Source organism: Aegilops tauschii, chromosome 6 (genome assembly GCF_002575655.3).
Source record: "Aegilops tauschii subsp. strangulata cultivar AL8/78 chromosome 6, Aet v6.0, whole genome shotgun sequence".
NCBI classification, from domain to species: Eukaryota; Viridiplantae; Streptophyta; class Magnoliopsida; order Poales; family Poaceae; genus Aegilops; species Aegilops tauschii.
This window is the reverse complement of record NC_053040.3, coordinates 469,833,627-469,854,025: the sequence shown is the minus strand read 5'-3', so window position 1 is coordinate 469,854,025 and position 20,399 is coordinate 469,833,627. Positions and strand designations below refer to the sequence as shown.

Below are 20,399 nucleotides of genomic sequence, written 5' to 3'. Positions count from 1 at the left end.
ATGGTGCTTTTGCAGCTCGCGGTGGCTCCAACGGCCATGGCTCGCCTGCCGCGGGTTTCAAACGAGACCATCGTCATGGTGACTGAGGAGGGAGTGCAACAGCGGCGGTACTACTGTATGCAATCATGCCAGTGGACTGCATGCACGAATCCTAACTGCAACTGCATTTCTAACTCGTGCTTCATGATTCGCTGAAGTCAGTTCCCTGATGAAGTACGCCTTTGAAAGTACTGTTAGTCATGATGTTGCGCATCGATCTCCTCATTGTAGTTCTTCTTTTCAAATTCAGTTGTGTACTGTTGTTGTTTGAGATCAGTGCCGTTCACGATCGTTCCCGTGGACGTGGGGTTGCTCTGTATTTATTATTGAATAAAAGATGTTGTTAAGGCATAAAAAACCCTCCCGCGTCCATATATATATTCAACTATATACAAATGTATATAGACATATTCTAGAGTGTAGATTCACTCATTTTACTTCATATATAGTTCATATTAAAATTCCTAAAAAAAATTTATATTTAGAAACGGAGGGAGCACATGCTTTCCAAGACCCGCAGCAGGTGCTTCACCGAAAATGATGCTACTTACACGTATACTGCTGCCCTTCACAAAAAAAATTGACACTCCTTTTTTATTGAACAAAAAATGTTGCTACTCGAGTTAACAGTAGAGCTTTGAAGCGCGTGATGGCACCACCTGCCTCTGCGCGTCAAGATGCCTCCCAACTCCCAAGACGTTTCTAGCGTGCACGATCCGCGTTGGGTGCTGGAATCAACTTCTGTGTTGTGCTTTGAACCTGTCTAATTAAAGATGCATCTCCAAAACTGCAACTGGGCATAGTTTAGGCCGGCTCGTACGTACGTACAAGTATTGCACAGGGACAGACCTGTTGTGCTATGTAAAGGATATACATTAACAAGCTGCGATTAAGATTGGACACTCATGCATGCCTACATTATTATTTCGCATAATTTTACTAGCTTAACTTCTCAGCAAGGTTTCATGAGGCTTTTCCGATAACGAGCGCCTTATTACTCAATAGATTCGAGCATTACACCGGATCTCTGCATAAGTAAGATGCACACAGCCGCAACAGGTTCGCAAAAGAAAAAAACATAAAAAATGCGAAAAGTAGTAATCATAAAGAGATTATAGATCGCTTATGGTGACGGAGGACCAATCCGTAGATCATGCTGCCAACCATGTTGGATAAAATAACCCTTGCCTTATCCTCCAACTATGATGTGTACTTTGACAAGTATGCACAGACCAACACAGAGAAGTAATTCCTCAAGTACGCCTAATTCCAGACAATGTTAAGTACAATACAATACTTTCTCTGTCCCACAATATAAGACGTTTTTCCAAGCTCTGTTGGCTCGCAAAAACGTCTTACATTATGGGACGGACGGAGTACATAGCAGGGGCAGCTACTGCAGGCAGTGATGGAGGTGTGGCGTCTGCTGGAGAACCTGCTGGTGGCAGGGCAGGCGCGGTGGCGCAAACCGCAGCAGGTGCAGCCGGTCCCCAAGCCTGTCATATCGGCGCCTTCAGGCTCTCGATGGGTTGGGGGGCCATGGTAGCACCTCTTCTCTCCCTCGCCAACATTTTCTACTCGTCGAAGCTACTTGAAACTAGTGTATTTTCAGACTTATCTCAGGCATCAATCATGTACTATCGCCAAACCGGGGAATTAGAAAGTTACAGAAATAAGGAATGGCGCCCGATGGATCGCAGCATCGACAAGATACAAATAAAAACCAATTATTGGCCTTAACTTGTCCTGAACAATGATCATGAATAAAGAAGTGAATTTCAGTTTTTACCCCCTATCTTGACATTTGTGTCACTAATTACCCTATTTAGCCAGATTTCATCCGTTTTACCCCATTTAGCAAAAATTTCCCATAATTTACCCTGTTTAAAATTTTGTATCCGTTCTGACTGGCTGGTCCCAATTATCAGGCCTAGCTGGCATGGCACATGGACGATTTTTTTCTGTCTATTTTTCTCCCTATTGAACCGGTCCTCCTAGCTTCTCCCGACAGGCCAGGCCCGACATGATCGCACCGTCATCACAGACCCGCCATCAACTGAGCACAGCCTGATGATTATTGGAATAAACCACGATGTCCACGTCCGACTAGGGCAGGAGGCAGTCCTCACATAGGATACCTATAGGCTTCGTTTGGCTAGGGTTAGGTGCTATATACATGTTACTAGTCTATGTTACTACCTCTATAGTGGGGAGTAACATATGTGTGGTAACATGAAGCACTTTATTTATTAGGCTATAGACACATCTTGCCTTGATATGTGTGATGTTACTCATATTAGTAGTAACTAACTATGTTATCACTTTCATCTCTCTCTTTATTTATTGCATGCCACATCATCTATTTAATCTAGATATGTGTGATGTTACTATCTATGTTACTCCCACTGTGGAAAGTCTAAGCAGTTGTTCTTCGACCGATCGGATGTAGCGCTAGTGCAAAGCCCAGGTTCACGTACGCGTGCATGTGCATGTGGCACTGTTCATCAATCCACCTGTGCTAGCTTCCTTGTCTAGCTAGCTTGCAGGTTTGGTCCTGGTGAATCGATCTAGCTAGCGTTTCAAAACCAATAATGAGGTCCCTCGCCAAAGTAAGAAGAAGAACTGAGTGCAGCGGGTCACGTACATGCACGTGCCCAGCCCGCTTTCGGCGAGCTTGATGGAGCCATAGGAATCCACGGGGTCATTTCCTACCTTCATGTCACGGCCCATACGGCCCTGCTCGTGGAGGTAAGAAATCGCCGGCCCCTCAACACCCATCGCTGCCGCTGTCGCCGCTGCCTGACAATTCCTAACCCTAGGTTCAAGCGAGCCTGACGAGTGCGTTCGGTCGGAAGCCTAGACAGGCGATGCAATCGATTGGGGGCAGGAAACTCAAGCTAGAAGTGACTGGAGGCGAGCGTGGCGCGCGGCTGACTCGGGCGTTGTGCGTTTGATGTGATGTGAGTGATCTTCATCGTGTCGAGCCGGTTGGGAGAAGATGTGTCCTGCGCGGCCCGGTTCAGCAGTGAGAAAAATAAGCAGGAAAAACCAACGACGTGGCATGCCAGCGCTAGACCTGACAATTATGACCCACCGGTCAGAATGCTCAGAAAATTTTAAACAAGGTAAATTGTGGTAACACTTTTGCTAAATGGGGTAAAATGGATGAAATCTCGCTAAATGGGGTAATTAGTGTCAAAAATGTCAAAATAAAGGGTAAAAACCGGAATTCACTCAATAAAGAAAGGGCCACATTTACATTTGTAATGGTGTTAAAGAGAGAGACAAACCTCATACATCTCCCCAACAGTGATGGTATTGCCTGTGTCAGCATGTTAAGCACATGAATCATGAAAATTTTCGACGAAAGAAGCAAAAACAAAAGTACACGAGTTTACATACAAGACAAAATATCACCAGGCAATGGTGCTTTCTCCGTGTATGAACACTCTGTCTTGTAGATCCATGATCCACTGGCATACTCTGTTGCATACCTTGATCGCTTGGGTCTGCAAGCAAAATGTGTGTACCCAAAGTAAGATTACATACATCAGGACAGTATTACTATAAATGATGCATTGATCGCATCGCTGAACTGTATGTAGGCAGATAGATGCCAACCTTGTCAGCCAGTGGACTGAAGGCTGCATACAGCTCAAAATCCTGGGTTATCCAGCTAAACATAACTGCAACAAAAGGGAAATTGGTTGTGTAACAAAATAACTTGAAACGCTTAGGCAAACAGGAAACAGCATGCTTGAGCTAGTAACTTCGACAGTGCAGGTATTCCTGGGACATCAATGCCACAGAACCACAACTGCAGCAAGCAATGAGATATCTGCCGGCTCGTAACAGCTACCAGTTATGCTCCCTACAGCTACAGGCATGCGCCTATGTGAACAGAATGGATTATTCTACTGATCCTCTGACGGTTCTAGGTCTTTGCATTAAGTGGTTTCAATTCAACGTAAAATAGAACAGCATACTGCACCTTTGGCTGTATTTGCAAACGTTCAAAACCGATCTTAAAGTAAAGATGTACTCCCACAAGCTATTATTTCCCTGCATACTGCATGCCCCTGCTGGTTTCAGAGTAGTGTTTGCTTAAATAGCTAAGACTGCAGAAGTTTTTTTTTTTTCACAGCGCTATGCTTGCAGAAGTTCAGATCGCACAACTGTGTTATGTGAATAGATCTGTGTGGGTATTAGAATCACATAGCAACTAGAATATAAAGGTAATAGTTTCATATCTCTCGAAGGTAGAACATGTCATTAAATGGCCACGACTTTCGTCCCTATAACTGGCTCCAGGTACAACAATAGTCGAACTAAAATCTTATATACTCCCTCCGTTCCTAAATATTTGTCTTTCTAGGCATTTCAAATGGACACAATATGCGGATGTATGTAGACATATTTTAGAGTGTAGATTCACTCATTTTACTCCGTATGTAGTCACTTGTTGAAATCTCTAGAAAGACAAATATTTGGGAACGGAGGGAGTAGTTTCTAGTTCAACTATGCTCCCAGACACTGACATAGAGTTATGGACATGAGTGGAGCTTGATCAAATCTGTCTTTATTATTCTGCAAATTCAATTTATACATACCTTTGTTTCCAGATAAATGATTTGATGTGATGATATCTAGATCCCAACGGGCATCTTAGTAGTGGCTAATTGGCTATCGGAGCAGAAAAATACACTAAGAACGAATTGCATATTTCTATAGTTGCTACCTACACATCATATAAGGATTTCGTTAGAAATCAAACGTCAGATTTTTAGCATGGCAAAATGAACGCCCAAGATGGCAAATTATGTTGTCGCGAGGATGACAATTTCCTTTAACAAGCATGGCGAATCCTTGCATCTTCAGTTTTTTTCCAGGAATTGCCATGCTAGCTAAATTTGCCATCCTCGTGACAACATAGTTTACCATAAAAATGTTCAATTTGCCATGCTTAAAAATCTGAAGTCAGAATTTGCCATCTCAATTTTTAACTTGGAGGAATCAACTAACTGAAACAATCAGATCTGTCAAAAAATTCCAAACACACGAAGTAAGATGTGGAGTGTGCCTGGGCAACTCACCATAATCCTCATCTTTTCTGAATTGAGTTCTGTGTGGACCAGTTGCTTTATCATGCATGGAAGCATAAACCTTTTGATAAGCCTTGTACAATCTGCACACACCAGGTTTTCTCTCAAAAGACGGTTCAGTAATACGGAAGTAAATAATGTAGTAGTACTGTCATCAATATTCAATACCTCTTCTGTTGCTTTGGATTTCTTATGGGCAAGGGGAACTCAGACGATACATACTGGTCAAGATAAACACTTCTGTATATAAAATGCCACAGTCCAGCTGGTCCACCAATTACCTCATCAGAAGACAACGGTTGAGAATTTAGGCCTTGAGAAGACTGTGCAGGAGCTGATGTAGATTGAGAAGAAAGATCAATAGGGACATCTTCAACACGCAGTACATTTTCATGTAAAGACCTTTGTACTTCAAGAAGGACATTCGATTTCAATATAACATCCTGAATACGGGCCCTAGACATTGTTCAGAAAAGAATAGTTGCCTCAGTTCCATAGTACATGTTAGGCAGCGTGCACTCAGTATCTTGTGAATATTTTAACCGAGTATTCGACATTTTATTGTGCAGCTCACCTTGAATCTTTCAAATCAAAAAAGGCATCTGATCTCGGAGTAAGAAGAGTCAAGTAAGTATTTTCCTGCCATGGAGAAGAGATTAGTTAATATAATAAAATGACTTTCTCAAACCTAAACTAAAAATAAAATATGATCGGCACTGCATATAAACTTCTACAAGTTTCCATCTGTGTCGTAAGACATGCATCATGATTCTCATAACGAAGATATTGCCGGCACACTGACGTGAACATGCATATTCAGATGCACCTGTTTTACTCACATCAAAAAAATGAACATAAGCGTATAGGTAGGCCATAGGACTGTATCTTGGCAAGCATATGGGTGAAAAAGACTCCGAAGTCCTGCATTAAACAGACCAAACTTGTAAGATGGTTGCAGGTCAAGGTTTTTCATTTGAGATAGTATGTGAAGATTACCTAAAAGATTCGGAGGATAATATGAAATTTGCAAGTAGTAATATATCATCAGGATGCAAAGTTGCCTTTTGTGCTCCCACAAGACTAATAACCTGAAAATTAACCAAGATGTAGCTCTCAGAAATATGAATGCAGAGGACTAAGGAAAATAAATGATTTACGTTATCCATCTCCATAGACTAGCAAAGTTGCAATCATAAGTGCAATATTTGGCATGGCAAAGTTCTGTGTCTCGTGATGGGATCGCAGATGCAATTGGCTAGAATTACATAATAACTACCATTAGCATGAGCAAGGAGCAATCTAAATTGGTACTGGTACCGTTTGCCAAGCTACAGAGCACGGACGTCATTGACTCTGCTGGAGAAATTGAAAACATCTGATACCAAAGAACAAAAGTGGCAGGCTTTGTACAGAATTTCTCAGAAATGTGGTATATCAGCTTGGATACGGTGAAAGACGTAACTGATTAACTGGCGATAAATTAAGATTAATGATACTGTTGTATGAACCTTTAGAAATGTCAAGTGGCATTTTAGCACATAAGCCGGATGAGCACAGTATGATTAAAGAGTCAAGTGAACTAAGTAGCACAATGGAAGTTCTGACAGGAAATTGGACAAACCTGAAATTAAAAATGAATGTAGCTCTCACAAAAACGGACACATAGGACTAAGGAAAATAAATGATTTACGTTAAATGTCTCCAAACAGTAGCAATAAAGTTTGGTGCCTTCTGATCGGATGCCAGAAGCACACAATAACAAATAATAGCACTAGAAGGAGCAATCTATAATGGTACTGGCACCCTTTGTCAAGCTACAAGCTCAAAAGCCGTATACTACTGGAGAAAAGCCATCAACTCTACTGGAGAGATCGAAGATTCTAATATGGGGATACCAAAGAACACAAATGGCAAGCTTTCTACGGAAGTTCTCAGAAATGTGGAATATCATTTTGGATATGGTACAAGACGTAACTGACTGACGATAAAATAAGTTTTATGCTCATGTTATATAAAGCTGTAGAAAGTTCGAGTGGCACCTAAAGAGTGTTCAGAAGTAACTATAATAAGAAAAGTGTTACTCCCTCCGTCCCATAATATAAGAGCGTTTTTTACACTACACTAGGGTAAAAAACTCTCTTATATTATGGGACAGAGGGAGTACATCTTACCAAATAAGCATAGCCTCAGCACAGTAAGATGAATACGTCAAATGGGGTTAGTATCAAAATGAAAGTCATGGCAGGAAATTGGACAAACCTTGTGATCACACATCAACAGTCCAAATAGAACTCCTGAATCAGCAATGTCCTGCAAAGCTGCACTAGCAGCCTGTCTTGTTGCTTGGGCGAGGGGAAGGCATGTGTATGCATGAAGAAATGTAGCAGGATTCCTGTGTAATGGTTCAGTAAGATATCAATTTTAAGCACTAAAGTCCAAAATGAATTAAGATGAGATAAGTGGAAAGGAAAAGGAAACAAGCTGACCAGCTGAACGCACGTATAAGAGATCGGAAAACCGCATCTGTGCCACCTAAAAGTGGTGCCATATCGAATTTGGGATTCTTCTCAAAGCACCTGTTGACCGACTTTGTCAAAATAAGCAACATCTGCAAGTTTGTGATTTCAGACAGAGAAATCAGGATAGGTATGGAAACACATGGCTGTACAACAATCATAATAAAAATAGAAGAAATTCAGATGTGTTAAGATGAATGCAGCAGTGGAAGCACCTGACCATACATGAGCTCTAGTTGTCCCCTCAATCCTTCAAATGACTCTTCGGTGCAGCTTATACAAACTAAATATATAGGACCTTTGACAAGGAAAACTATCTGTAAGGAAGGAGAGTGTACAATCAATTTAGTAGTATAATACAGTTAGTACATAAAAGGGTTTGCAAGTGAAATGTCCATCTTAAGTGGTGTCTGATTGTTCAGGCCTCGATCGAAGAACGCATGCATTGTCCTTCTGAACTAATATTAAATGAACAGAGTAAATTTTGGACAAGGAAGGCCACTTGACCTGATGTTTTCCAGCTCTCACAAATTTGATATGGTCAGCGCTGGATAAAAACAAAAGAATATCACCAAGAGGAACAAATCAGCACAGCCGACACCCCACAGGAAAAGGTTAAGGCAGTCAAATCTAATCATTGCATACGTGTTCTCAACAAAAGAAACAATCGCCTGCAATGTAGCAGAAAACCCAGCTAACTTGTGCTCATCTCCATACCTAGGAAGTCAAATAAGATGAGGGAAATGGCATGTTATCGTTTTGAGTTCCTGGTAAACTCTATCATGAATCATTTTTGCATAAGTGATCTTACCTTACCTAGAGTATATTGGCTTGCCGGAATGGCTCAAGATGAAGAAATGCTTTTTCCTCTTCCTCCATGAAGCTGAACCATCATCCTGGAACATCGAGTAAAGGAACACACTCAGGGTACAACTCCAGCAGTAGCAACTAGGGTAAAACATTTACGAGTTTGGTAGTTTTTAGATGAGTAAATACATTTACGAAATTACGGATGAGCATGGATACGCATCATCACTAAAGGTACATAATTACCAATGAAGCTACTTAACTAGTGTCATCGCTGGGCATCCAAATTACCAATGAAGAATGAATTGAGGGGTAAATAATTCATAATTAGACGATTGATGTAGCTCAAGAGACAAACAAGACTCCATGTGTAGGTGAATCACAATGGTGCGTGACTGCGTGTAGTGTAAGGAGATCAATCATAGAATGATTTAAGCTGAGGAACACCTCGTCAGCGTGCTTCTTGCCCTGCGCCCAGTCCTCGGCGCCGGGGCAGAGGGGTGGAGCGGCGTCGGGCTCCTCGATGCCGCCGGCGCCCGTGCTGGAGGCGAAGCTGCTGCCCCGTTCGCCGGCGTAGCCGCTGCTGCTGGGGCTGGGAGGGCCGGCGCCCCCTTCCTCTTCATCGTGCCCCTTCGTCCACGCGGCGGCCACGCTGCTCCCGCCCCTGGACGCGGCCGTCGCATATCCATCGTCCTCGTCGATATCGTGGCCGGCAGCGAAGTGCGCGGGCAGGTCGGAGCCGCGGAGAGAGAGGGCGGCGAGGGGGTTCTCGTCGTCGGGGGCTGGATCCATGGACACGGGGGGGGAGGCCGGGGGGAAGGGACCGGAGCTTCTCCGCTGCGGCGGCCGTCCTTCTCCTCCGCGGCGGGCACGGGAGAGAAACGACTCGGCCAGCTCGCTGAGAAATGAGAGAAATGGCCAAGTACTGAGGTGATTTTGCTTAGATTCACGGTCGGCCGTTCGATTAGGATTGGAGGGCAGATACGGATGGGTTAAGTTGATTTTTTTCTTTTTGAGAAATGGATGGGCTAAGTTGCATGGTGCCTCAACCCGGCAATCTGACCCATGGTCCAGGTGCCCATGGGCACCCGACCCGAATGGGTAGGGTATGGGTCGCTAAATTCGCCCATGGGTCTTATCCATGGTAACCCGATTAGCCGTGGGTAAGGAATGGGTACAAGTTCATGCGCATGGGCACCCGATGGATCGCCTGATAAATATTAGTAAATTGATGAATAAACATATTATCCTGTATTTACATCTTTCTTGGTGATGCATGCGATTTCTACAACTTGTATTCGTGGGACCAAATCTTTGGTTAGGTATGGATGAGCAGCTGAACATCGAGAGGACCAAATCAATGCAGGAGAACACCGAGATGGTTTGCAGATGCTCAGTGCGTACTGAAAAAAATGCTTAATTGTTCTTTGAGGCAGGGCATTCAATACAACATACAACTGTTAATAAATTTGGGGCGTAGAGCGCTGACATTTTAGATTGATTAATTTGCAGGGGAGGCCAGAAGCAGAGGCAGTGATAAGGTCTCTACCGGTTTACCTACTGACCACACATCGGCCACCCATGTGGTTCGACCAGCGCACAAGAGCTTGGTTCTGGTGTGGTGAGAATAAATGCAATGGAGGAAATTGTAGAGTTCGATGGGATGTGGTCTGCCGTCCGAAACTCCTAGGTGGTCTTGGCCTTCAGGATATGAACACATTAAGTGGAGCTCTCCATCTACGTAGGTTGTGGCTAAGATGGACACCCTCGCATTTGCCTACCCTGGGTCTGCTGGACCCATGTGATGACGATGACTTCGCCATGTTTGCAACAACATCAAGGGTGACCACTGACAAATGGTAAAACAACCCTGTTTTCGAAGGATTCATGGCTAAACGGATTGGTGACGACAAGTGTAGCCCCTGCCCTTTTCATTGATTCTGCTCTTGCTCTTGCTCGTAAGAGCAGAATGGTGGCTGATGCGCTGAAACTTGATAATTGGGTTCACAATCTGGAACGCGTCTGGACGGATGACATGACGGAAGAGCTGCTTATTTTTGCAAATCTTCTTCAGCACATCACCCTAGCTCCAGCGGTGAATGATCAAATTATTTGGAAGCTTACGGCTGATAGGGTTTATTCTGCAAGTTTGGCATACCACTTCCAGCTTGAGAATTACTAGATCCAAGCTATACAACTCTGTTTGGATAGTTTGGACGCCTGCCAAATGCAAGATCTTCCTCTGGATGGCTATGGAATGAAAGATCCTTACTGCGGACATGCGACTGTTAAGAGGCTGGGAAAATAACTATTTTTGCCCTCTATGCATGTGATGCCTTGAGACTACCTTGCATTTGCTCTCTGAATGCAAATGGTCAAAGCGGATTTGGGAAACCTTCTCCAACACGGCTAGTCTGCCATCGTTCTCCCCGGAAGTCGGGAACATTGAGGTCTCTATCTCATGATTTAGGTGACAGAACAGAGATGGCAAGCTGTAAAGGTGCAAGGGGTTTGACGACCCTAAACTGTTAGGAAATCTGGCTTGAGCAAAATAGAAGAATTTTCCACCTAAAGGAACTCCCGATGCCGGCTTTGATCGTAAGGATCAGAGATGAGGTAGTAGCCTGGAAACTTGCAGGTTGTCCCATTCCCTTGGACCCAGGTTGAGCTGGACTAGTGTGCTGCTGGTCGTAGTGGAAGCTTTGAGCAAAGCTCAGCTCCTGATGTATTTTTCTTGTGCCCTTCTTTTTGGTTCTTTTGGTTCAGGTTAACACTTGTACCAGGCCATCGGCCTCTCTTCTTCTTCAATGGAATTATTACAGTAGCTCTCCTGCAGTCTTTCGGAAAACAAAAAACAGAGCAAAGAACAGTAGATTGTGTCTGTGCCGTTGACGAATCAGCCTGGCTCAGAAACGAGTATCCCTATTTCATATACTTTCTCTAGGGTAGGAGGGGGCCATAGCCCCCCTTGGCCCTAGTGAAGCTCGGCCACTGCCTGCACGAGCATATGGGCCCATGGATCCTTGGCGGGCAACGCAAATTTTGCACCCGAGCCAGCCCAAGGCACGAGCATATGGGCCCATGGATGAACTGTTTTATATGGGCCTATGGTTGGGAGGGCCGTTTTGGCTCTGGGGTGCATATGCTCCCTGATGAACAGTAAATTCAGTAGTAAATAAAATTTAAAAATTCTGATTTTTTTTGTAGATGTTTTTGTTAGTGTAATGAGTGTGCTTGATAATTTTCATGCGAAACGGGATGACGGTGCTTCGTCGGTGCAAAAAAAGTGTAATATTTGGAGGTAACATTGTCATTCGACTTGTTTTTTTTGCACAGATCAAAATACTTAATCTTTCCTCCTAAAAATTTGCAGGTAGAATTTTAGTGTGACAATGAATACATCTATTTTTTTCCAACTTTTTTGGACGTCTGCAAAAAATATTTTTGATGGGCAGGAGCATATGCTTCCAAGAGCCGAATTGGATTTCCTATATCTTAGTGTTGTATCTAATACAACCCTCATTTAATGTCTTCTGTGAGAGAATTTTGTTGAAATGTCTTGGATTTTCTACCAAGATCTATATGTAGATTAAGGTAAGGTTGCTCTCTCTTTCCTCATAGGGTACCACATTAGATTTTTGCTTAGTTGCATGGCTAAGATATAGTACACAATGTAGCATTGTAATTGCCCTCATTTGTACAAACTAGTTCTCTTTTTATGACTGTATCCATTTAATGTGGTTATATTGGTCTATATCTATGCCGATGTAAATTTGGGACCTACTCAAAATTAATTGTGCACATTGAATATATGTGATCTGATCTAACCTATTAAATATCCTATCATTTGAGTTAATTTTTCATGTCCTATTCAATTACCAGGCGGGCAGCCCCACCAACAACTCACTTGTATAGAACCATGTGCGGTCTAGAACATCACACTCGCTTAATTGTTGTTACGATGTGACACTACTGTAGAATACCCCTTTTGAAGATCCGATTGCAGAGAAGGGCTCAGTAAAACATCACTAAAGAAGGGCTCAGTAAACATGGTCCTCATTCGATGTGTGTGACGTGAAACGACATTATCTAACTTCCCTTTTGTACTGGTTGCAGGTTATAGGCGTTGGGCTGATCGATTCCCGAGTGTTAGAAATGTTGTGCATCAGCATGTATCTGTCTGACCTTCTCTGCCCAAAGGTCTGTTGGAATAAAGCCCTACAGATGGGGAACCCAAAGTGCAAGCATCCTGTCGCATCAAGGTGTAATCTCATGCACATGTGTTGTGTGTATAAGTTTTAACCCAAAATTGTCGTTGTTGGACACGCCGATCCATAGGGAACGTCCAGCGAGCCACCGAATCCGGCAAGAAGCACGAGTACGTGAGTTACATCCTGGGCATGCTGATAGAGGAGAAGCCTCCTACCTCTCCGGTGAAGACTGCAAGTACAATAAGCTTGGTTCATGTTGTATATGGTTATTTCCAAACTTACTAACAGCAAGTCCAAGCAAACACAAAACCAATAAATCTAAGATTATGCACGGCAAAATCAAATCAAACAGAACAACCAAAAATTGCCGACCAATGTCCTCACATGCATGTCGCACGAGATTTTATTACTGCACATCAATGTCCATTGCTTGACATGATGCTAGAGTGCAACTCTAGTCACAAACGACGCAAACGCAGTGACTGTGAAGAAGAGACTTGCCGATGCAGTAGGCTTTCTTGACGTGCCTCCGAGTGCTCTCGCACCAGTACCGACAAACCATTCCGCAAAGAGGGACATCCGGTACATCGAGTGTTCCGCAATGCTCTGCAGACAACATACATACATCAGCGAAACAATTCCAGACTGAAAGGGTCCAAAGAAATTCGTGCGGTTGAATTGACAAAATTCCTGATAACTTGTTCCACTCCCGTTGGAAGTTAAAAGGAAACGCATACATAGGTATAGGGAGATCAATTTCATACCAGCGTGAATGCAATTTCCTAGCAGCATAAGTACCATAAGGCAAAGCAGAAATGTTCTCCTTTCTAGTATTTGGGCTTCAAGAAGCATACATGACATACTATATTTATAGACTTATTATAGAGAACATTTACTGCTAGTTCACTCAAATAAGATCAACAAGATCTCTGACCGTATCATTGTCAGGGCAGTCCTAGTGCACTATGGCTTAAGCTATATCGTCTACCACTAAATATATATATATTTTTTGATATAGCAGCCCCAATGCACTAAGATCTATATAAGAGGGGGCCTAATAAACCCAGACGAAGGGAATATATCTTAGTGTTGTCTCTAAAACAACTCTCATTTAATATCTTTTGTGAGAGAATTTTTTGAGATGCCTTGAATTTTGTGCTAAGATCTACATCTATATTAAGATAATGTTGCTCTCTCTTTCCTCTCAATGGTGTGCCACATTAGATTTTTACGTAGGTGGCATGGCTAATATGTAGGAGTATTACACAGTACACTAGCATTGTGACTGCCCTCGTTTGTACAAACTACTCATTTTTATGATTGTATCCATTTAATGTGATTATATTTGTCTATGTCTATGTCGATATAAATTTGGGAGATATTCTAAAATAATTATGCACATTGAATATATGTGATCTGATCAAACTATTAATAGCCTATCATTCGAGTTCATTTTTCATGCGATGTTCAACTGCTAGGCGGTCACCCCCACCAACAACTCACTTGCATAGAACCATGTGCGGTCTAGACATCACACTCACCTAAATTCTCGTTACAATGTGACACTTATGTAGAATACCAATTTGGAGATCCAGTTCCAGAGAAGGGCTCGATAAACCATCACTAGTACTATCCCTGCCACATACCCCTTTGCTCGGTCATACCCAAGGCACGCAGCCGCCTGGGGTCTCTCGTGCCTCCCGCTGGCGCCGCTGCCGGTCTACCTCGTCTCCTGTGGTCTTAGGGCCATGAAGGCGTGGTGGATCTCTGTCCTTGCCGGCGGGAGGGCTCCGTTTTTGCTATTTTTAAAAGTTTTGTTAGGGTTTGTGTCCTGCTTAGAGAGGTGAGATGGTGTGACTCTCTGAAGATGGAATAGGGTTCTCCCCACCTAGCCCCTGCCCTGGTGGTGTTTCTAGCGTCATCGAAGGCGTGTGTAGGCTTTTCTCCAGCGGATCTCATGGGATTCGGTTGGTGTTTGCCTTCGGTAGATCCGCGGGGATCCGTTCTTTGTTTGTCTACAAGTTGGACACTTCTGATCTACACGTCTCTTCATCGGCGGCAGTTGCTGTTCCGGCGCACTGGTCCTATGGGGCCTTAGCATGATGACTTCCCGACTGTCTACTAAAACAAGGTTTGCCCGGCTCCAATGAGGGAGGGGCAACGATGGCGGCACGCCTTCAGCTCACTCCAATGCTTGTATTCGTCGCTAGGTGGTCTGTGGACCTCGATGTGATTTTTTACTTCTAGTGTTCTTTGTACTACCTTGACAATTGATGAATAGATCGGAAGTTTTCCTCGCAAAGAAAAACTATCACTACTACTTCTCTTGCTTGACTGGGAAGTCCATCACGTGTCAGTGGACATCGTAAATGCCAAAGTTTTTTAGTGTGCGGGCATTACAAATGTTGCGAAAGTTTCCTACATTTTATCTCAAAAAGCGAAGATTGCAACAATGGTGCAAAAACACCACACACATGTTACATGTGTGTGGTTTTTCTGTTACATGGATTAGGCGGCTGAAGATCATGATTTAGTTCAGGCCATCTAGATGACAAGGAAGCAGGAAATTTTGGAGGGTTTTTAGCGCGCCACCCTTCAAAACAGTTGTACGAGAAATAGGAGAAGAGAAATTATGAGGAAGACAGACTCATAACAGGAAAATGGGCCATGATGGCTTATTTAAATGAGATGAGTACTCCCACCGACATGTTTGACACCTCTGTTCGAACAATGAAACATAGTAGAAATCGCAAAAAACCAACAACATGTTGCTTTTGTTTTGGAATGTTCACGAAGCAATTAAGCACAAATTTTGATGGCGGCTAACAGTGGAAAGATTTTTTAGGGAGGAAGAAGGAGAGGTGGGATAGCTAGCCCAATTGGAGCCTAGTGCGGCCTGTAATGGAGTTTCGTTTACCTACCTCTCTCTCTCTCTCTCCCTCTCCCCCCCTCTCTGTAAGAGTATGTAGGTCAAGAACGAGGTTAACTCCGCTCTAATGTCCATACGAACGTCCTCCAAATTCAACAATAAGTAATTTACAACTTCCGGATGAGTATGTGAGTTAATCCGTAGCATGCATGCCCCCACAACCTAAGATGCCCTCCTACCTCCGACGCGACTATGCGGCGGAGATCCTGGGCGTCATCGAGGAATGGCTCAAGGATCAAAGGCGTCCATACAGATAAAACACCCTCCTTAACAAGAGGATTCACCATCACTTCCCGTCGTACCATGCCAAGGTCCACGAATACAAGACATAACTGTTATGTGGGCTATTGAAAGAACATGCGGTGCCCCCATGTTTGGTTTTGGTAATTGATGACAATCTGTATGGACTAATGGTTGCCTTGAGTTATATTTGAAGGTTTTGTCCATAGGCTTTTCTTGGAGTACATTTGTTGGTTTCAAGGAGAGTTTGTGATGACCAAGGTGCTATTCAAGGAATTACCTAAAGATTGGTCTTGTGAGAGGTTGATCAAGACTAAGTAAAAGAGTGAATCAAGTTGATCAACACACAAAGCGTAGAAGATGTACCGAGAGGGATCAAGCGATCCCATGGTATGGTAAGCATTGTCAATTATGCTTTGTGTACTAACCCATGATCTTCGTGAGAGTTCTTTGTGGGGTTAGGTTGCGGTGTGCAAGTTCAAGGAAGCATCACGAAGAGATCAAATGCTTGAAGCTTGTCGTCCATTGTGGTGACAATGGACTTGTGAAGATGTGCGGAAGAGTGGCTCACCCATAGTGGAGTATGGGGGAGCAATCAACTAGTCTTCATCGAGCCAACGCAATCAAGAAAGGTGGTCCAACTTGAGGGAGTCAAGATCGTCTTCATCTAGCTCAAGTGGACCATGTGCAAGGCAAAGGTTTGCCCTTGATAGGTTTTCTATTTTACCGGTCTCATGATGGTAGTTGGGAGACCGGGTTATAGGATCGATTGCCGTACTATCAAGGGGGGCTCTCGATGAGTAGCTTGATCGTATCATTCGTAGAGAGCTCAAACCATTGCATCCTTGCATCATCTTTCTTGGTTCTTGTTTGCTTCTCTTTGTGAGTTTTGGAGCTTTTGGTCATCTTGTTGACAAGCTCGAGTTCATCGAAAACGGAGTTCACTTGCATCTTCTATGATGTTTTTGATGTTGGAGGTTATGCCGGTTCTTCTCTGTTGGAGGTTTCACTCCTCTATGTGTTAGGCATACCTCCCCTGCCTCTTCTTACTATAACCACTCGTTGTCTTATATCCAACAAGCTTGAGTTTGCTCAATTCGGAGCTCATTTGCAGAAGTTATGGCAGTTCTGGTTTTATTGGATCCATCTGTTGTCTTTAGCTGCGTTTTGAAGGCATCCAAGTGCTAAAGCCTCTGTGGCGTGCGGTAGTACTGCTCAAGGGAGCGGTAGTACCGCTCCTGTGAGCGGTAGTACCGCTGCCTCTAGCCCAGAACGCTGGCGCGCACGGAAGTAGGCGCGGAAGTAATTTTTTACTTCCGCATCCTACACGGTAGTACCGCTCCTGGTGAGCGGTAGTACCGCTGCTCGCATCCTGTCGCTGATTGCGTGCGGATGTAATTTTTTACATCCGCCCTTGCGCGGTAGTACCGCTCCCTGTGAGCGGTAGTACCGTGCCGCCTTTTTCTCATAGCTAGCTCCAGCGGTTGTAGGCGCGGCAGTTATTTTTACTTCCGTGGTCGCGCGGTAGTTCCGCAAGGGCAGGCGGTAGTACCGCTCCTGCAGTACTACCGCCATGTTGCCCGTTTGCAGTGTTGTTTCATTGGGCTTCTGCCGCCCTAGCGGTAGTACCGCTCGGTGCGGGCTGTGAGCATAACGGTTGGATTTTCCCCCTCCAATAAAAGGGGGTCTTCTTCCCCAATGAACCTTATCCTTTGAGCTCGTATTCTTCCCCCATTGTTGACCTTCTTCGAGCTTGCTAACTCTCAATCTCTCCATGGATTCTTGCTAGTTTTTGAGGGAAAAGAGAGAGGAGATCTAGATCCACATTTCCACCAATCACTTTCTCCTCTATGTGAGGGGAACCCCTTGGATCTAGATCTTGGAGTTCTTGGTGTTCTCCTTTTTGTTCTTCCTCTCATTTTCCTCCCTAGCATTAGTTGCTTCGGTGGGATTTGAGAGAGAAGGACTTGGGCACTCTGTGTGCCCTTGCCATTGCATTTGGTGCATCGGTTTGAGTTCTCCACGGTGATACGTGGAAGTTACAAGTTCAAAAGCTTATTACTCTTGGGTGCTTGGTACTCTTGAGCTTGTTCCTCTTGGGTGCTTGGGCGCCCTAGACGGTTGGTGGTGTTCGGAGCTCAATCATTGTGGTGTAAAGCTCCGGGCAAGCGTCGGGGTCTCTAATTAGGTTGTGGAGATCGCCCCGAGCAATTTGACGGGTTCCGGTGACCGCCCCCAAGGGTTGCCAAAGTGTACGGGTTCGGTGACTGCCCCCAAGGGTTGCCATTTGTACGGGTTCGGTGACCGCCTTCAAGGGTCCCTTAGTGGAATCACGGCATCTTGCATTGTGCGAGGGCGTGAGGAGATTACGGTGGCCCTAGTGGCTTCTTGGGGAGCATTGTGCCTCCACACCGCTCCAAACGGAGATTAGCATCCGCAAGGGTGTGAACTTCGGGATACATCGTCGTCTCCGCGTGCCTCGGTTATCTCTTACCCGAGCCCTTTACTTATGCACTTTACTTTGTGATAGCCATATTGTTTCTTGTCATATATCTTGCTATCACCTAAGTAGTTTTTCTTGCTTAGCATAAGTTGTTGGTGCACATAGGTGAGCCTAGTTGTTGTAGGTTTTGTGCTTGACAAATTAGCCGCTAGGTTTATTCCGCATTTGTTCAAGCCTCAACCGTAATTATTTTAAAGCGCCTATTCACCCCCCCCCTCTCTAGGCGACATCCACGATCTTTCAGCTATTTACAATAGTTTATTCACATCATGCATATGAGGATTTGCACCAGTAACCACATGAGTTCGCCTCTGTATTTACTCCTTGTAAAAAAAATCATTCTCCATGGAATGCATGAAAACAAGTGGTGGCGTCGGCTACCAGACAACCATGTCCTTGGACCTCCACGGTGAAGATTGCAGGTACAATGAGCTTTGTTTATGTTTTATATGGTTATTTCCGAACTTACTAACCGCTAGGACTGTCAAACACAAAACCACTAAATCTAAGATTATGTACGGCAAAATCAAATCAAACAGAACACCTAAAATTGGCGATCAAGGTTTTTTCACACATGTCACAAGAAGATTTTATTACTGGACATCATTGTCCATTATTTGACATGATGTTAGAGTGCAACTCTAGTCACAAACAACGCATATGCAATGCCGGCAAAAAATAGACTTGTGGGTGCAGTAGGCTTTCTTGACATGGTTCCACTCATTCTGGCAGTAATTCCGGCAATAAAAATTAGTGCACAGGGGGGCTGGTTCATCGTGCGTTTGGCAATGCTCTGTAGACAACATACATACATCAGTGAAACAATACCAAATTGAAAGGGTCCAAAGAAACTCCTGAAGTTGAGTTTACAATGTTCATGAAGATTTGTTCTACTCCGGTTGGGAGGAAAAAGGAAACACATATATAGGAACATGGAGATCGACTTCTTACCAGCGCGAATGGGATTTCCTAGCAACACAAGCACCATAAGGCAAAGCAGAATAATTTTCCCCTCCATACTCAGGCACAAACTTTTTCTTATTCTCGTTTCTTGTATTTGAGCTTTAAGAAGCATACATGACATGCCATATTTATAAACTTTTCATGGAGTACATTCACTCATTGTTCACTCAAAATATGAAAATAAAGAAGATCTTTGACCGTGTGTCACTGTCAGAACAGTCCTTTGTGCCCCAGTGTATCTTAAGCTATATCTAAACTCACTAAATATATATCTAGATATATATATAGCAGTCCCGGGTTTAAAGGGCTTGAAGGCATCTAAACCACGCCCGTCAGCAAAATGCATGCATAGCATTTTCTACCACAATTAATTGCAAGCTGAAACTGCATGACGGGATATGCGCCATGCATCCGTAATATGCGCGTCTGTGAGCAGGCGTCCATGCGCGTGATTGGGGAGCGCTAGCGGGTCGGTGGCTGCATGTAATAAAGGGTAGTATAATTTGTTCCGCATATAATTTTTTGTCAAAGTCAAACTATGCAAAGTTTCACCAAATTTATATCAAAAGATATCAACATTTATAGTACTAAAGCTACTCCCTCTATCCATCTATATACTCCCTCATTTCCGGTTTATAGGGCTTATCTCAGAATCTTAATTTTTCCATTTTATAAGGCTCAATTTGGTTGTTCCCCATCACAAGTTCAGATTCCAAGGTGCATTAAATCTTTGCATGCAAGTATTAAGAGAAAATTGAGCAATGCATGTACTTTATGCATGCATGCATGCATTGCAATTAATACATTGATAAACATAAATTTTTGAGGAAAACAAGAGCATTAATTGGGTGCTTTTGCAAATTACAAAAAGTATTCCACCACTCACCATCTACCTTGGTTGGTGAGATTTTTGAATTGAGCCCTATAAACCGGAAAGGAAGGAATAGGGCCTAATGCCTTTTTCAAGACTAACTTTGACCAAATGTTTTCTAGGGAAGAATGAAACCCTTTAAGAAGAAAGAAAATAAAAAACAAAATAATCACTAGTAGAAAAAGAGGCTTCCATACGCCCCCATTAGTCCCTAAAAT

At 43.6% G+C, this 20,399-nt stretch overlaps 1 protein-coding gene across 10 annotated transcripts; it reads right to left on the bottom strand.

Annotated features, from left to right (window-relative positions):
- Positions 1–1,193: 1,193 nt before the first annotated feature.
- LOC109764783 (vacuolar fusion protein MON1 homolog) lies at positions 1,194–9,355 on the bottom strand. 10 transcript variants are annotated; one of them, XM_040392987.2, is made up of 16 exons: positions 8,912–9,355; positions 8,474–8,553; positions 8,303–8,374; positions 8,165–8,204; positions 7,873–7,974; positions 7,628–7,749; positions 7,401–7,533; positions 6,138–6,229; positions 5,981–6,062; positions 5,716–5,780; positions 5,310–5,597; positions 5,133–5,224; positions 3,661–3,725; positions 3,442–3,548; positions 3,330–3,361; positions 1,194–1,785 (listed from the first exon to the last, which is right to left on the bottom strand). In XM_040392987.2, the coding sequence occupies exons 1-14, from the start codon at positions 9,254–9,256 to the stop codon at positions 3,453–3,455; spliced, it is 1,674 nt and encodes a 557-aa protein (XP_040248921.2). In that variant the 5' UTR covers positions 9,257–9,355; the 3' UTR covers positions 1,194–1,785; positions 3,330–3,361; positions 3,442–3,452. The 10 variants fall into 10 exon arrangements, with proteins under 10 accessions (XP_040248921.2, XP_040248922.2, XP_073358623.1 ...); XM_040392988.2 differs by having other exon boundaries at positions 1,194–1,676; XM_073502522.1 differs by having other exon boundaries at positions 3,457–3,548.
- Positions 9,356–20,399: the final 11,044 nt, after the last annotated feature.

Bases quoted from the DNA above. Each gene is read 5' to 3' on its own strand.
- LOC109764783 (XM_073502521.1), bottom strand. From the start codon at position 9,256: ATGGATCCAGCCCCCGACGACGAGAACCCCCTCGCCGCCCTCTCTCTC. The intron at 7,750-7,872 runs GTGCTTCCACTG...ACAAACTTGCAG, and splicing joins TAGAGCTCATGTATGGTCAG to ATGTTGCTTATTTTGACAAA. The intron at 7,534-7,627 runs GTCAGCTTGTTT...ACCATTACACAG, and splicing joins CTTATACGTGCGTTCAGCTG to GAATCCTGCTACATTTCTTC.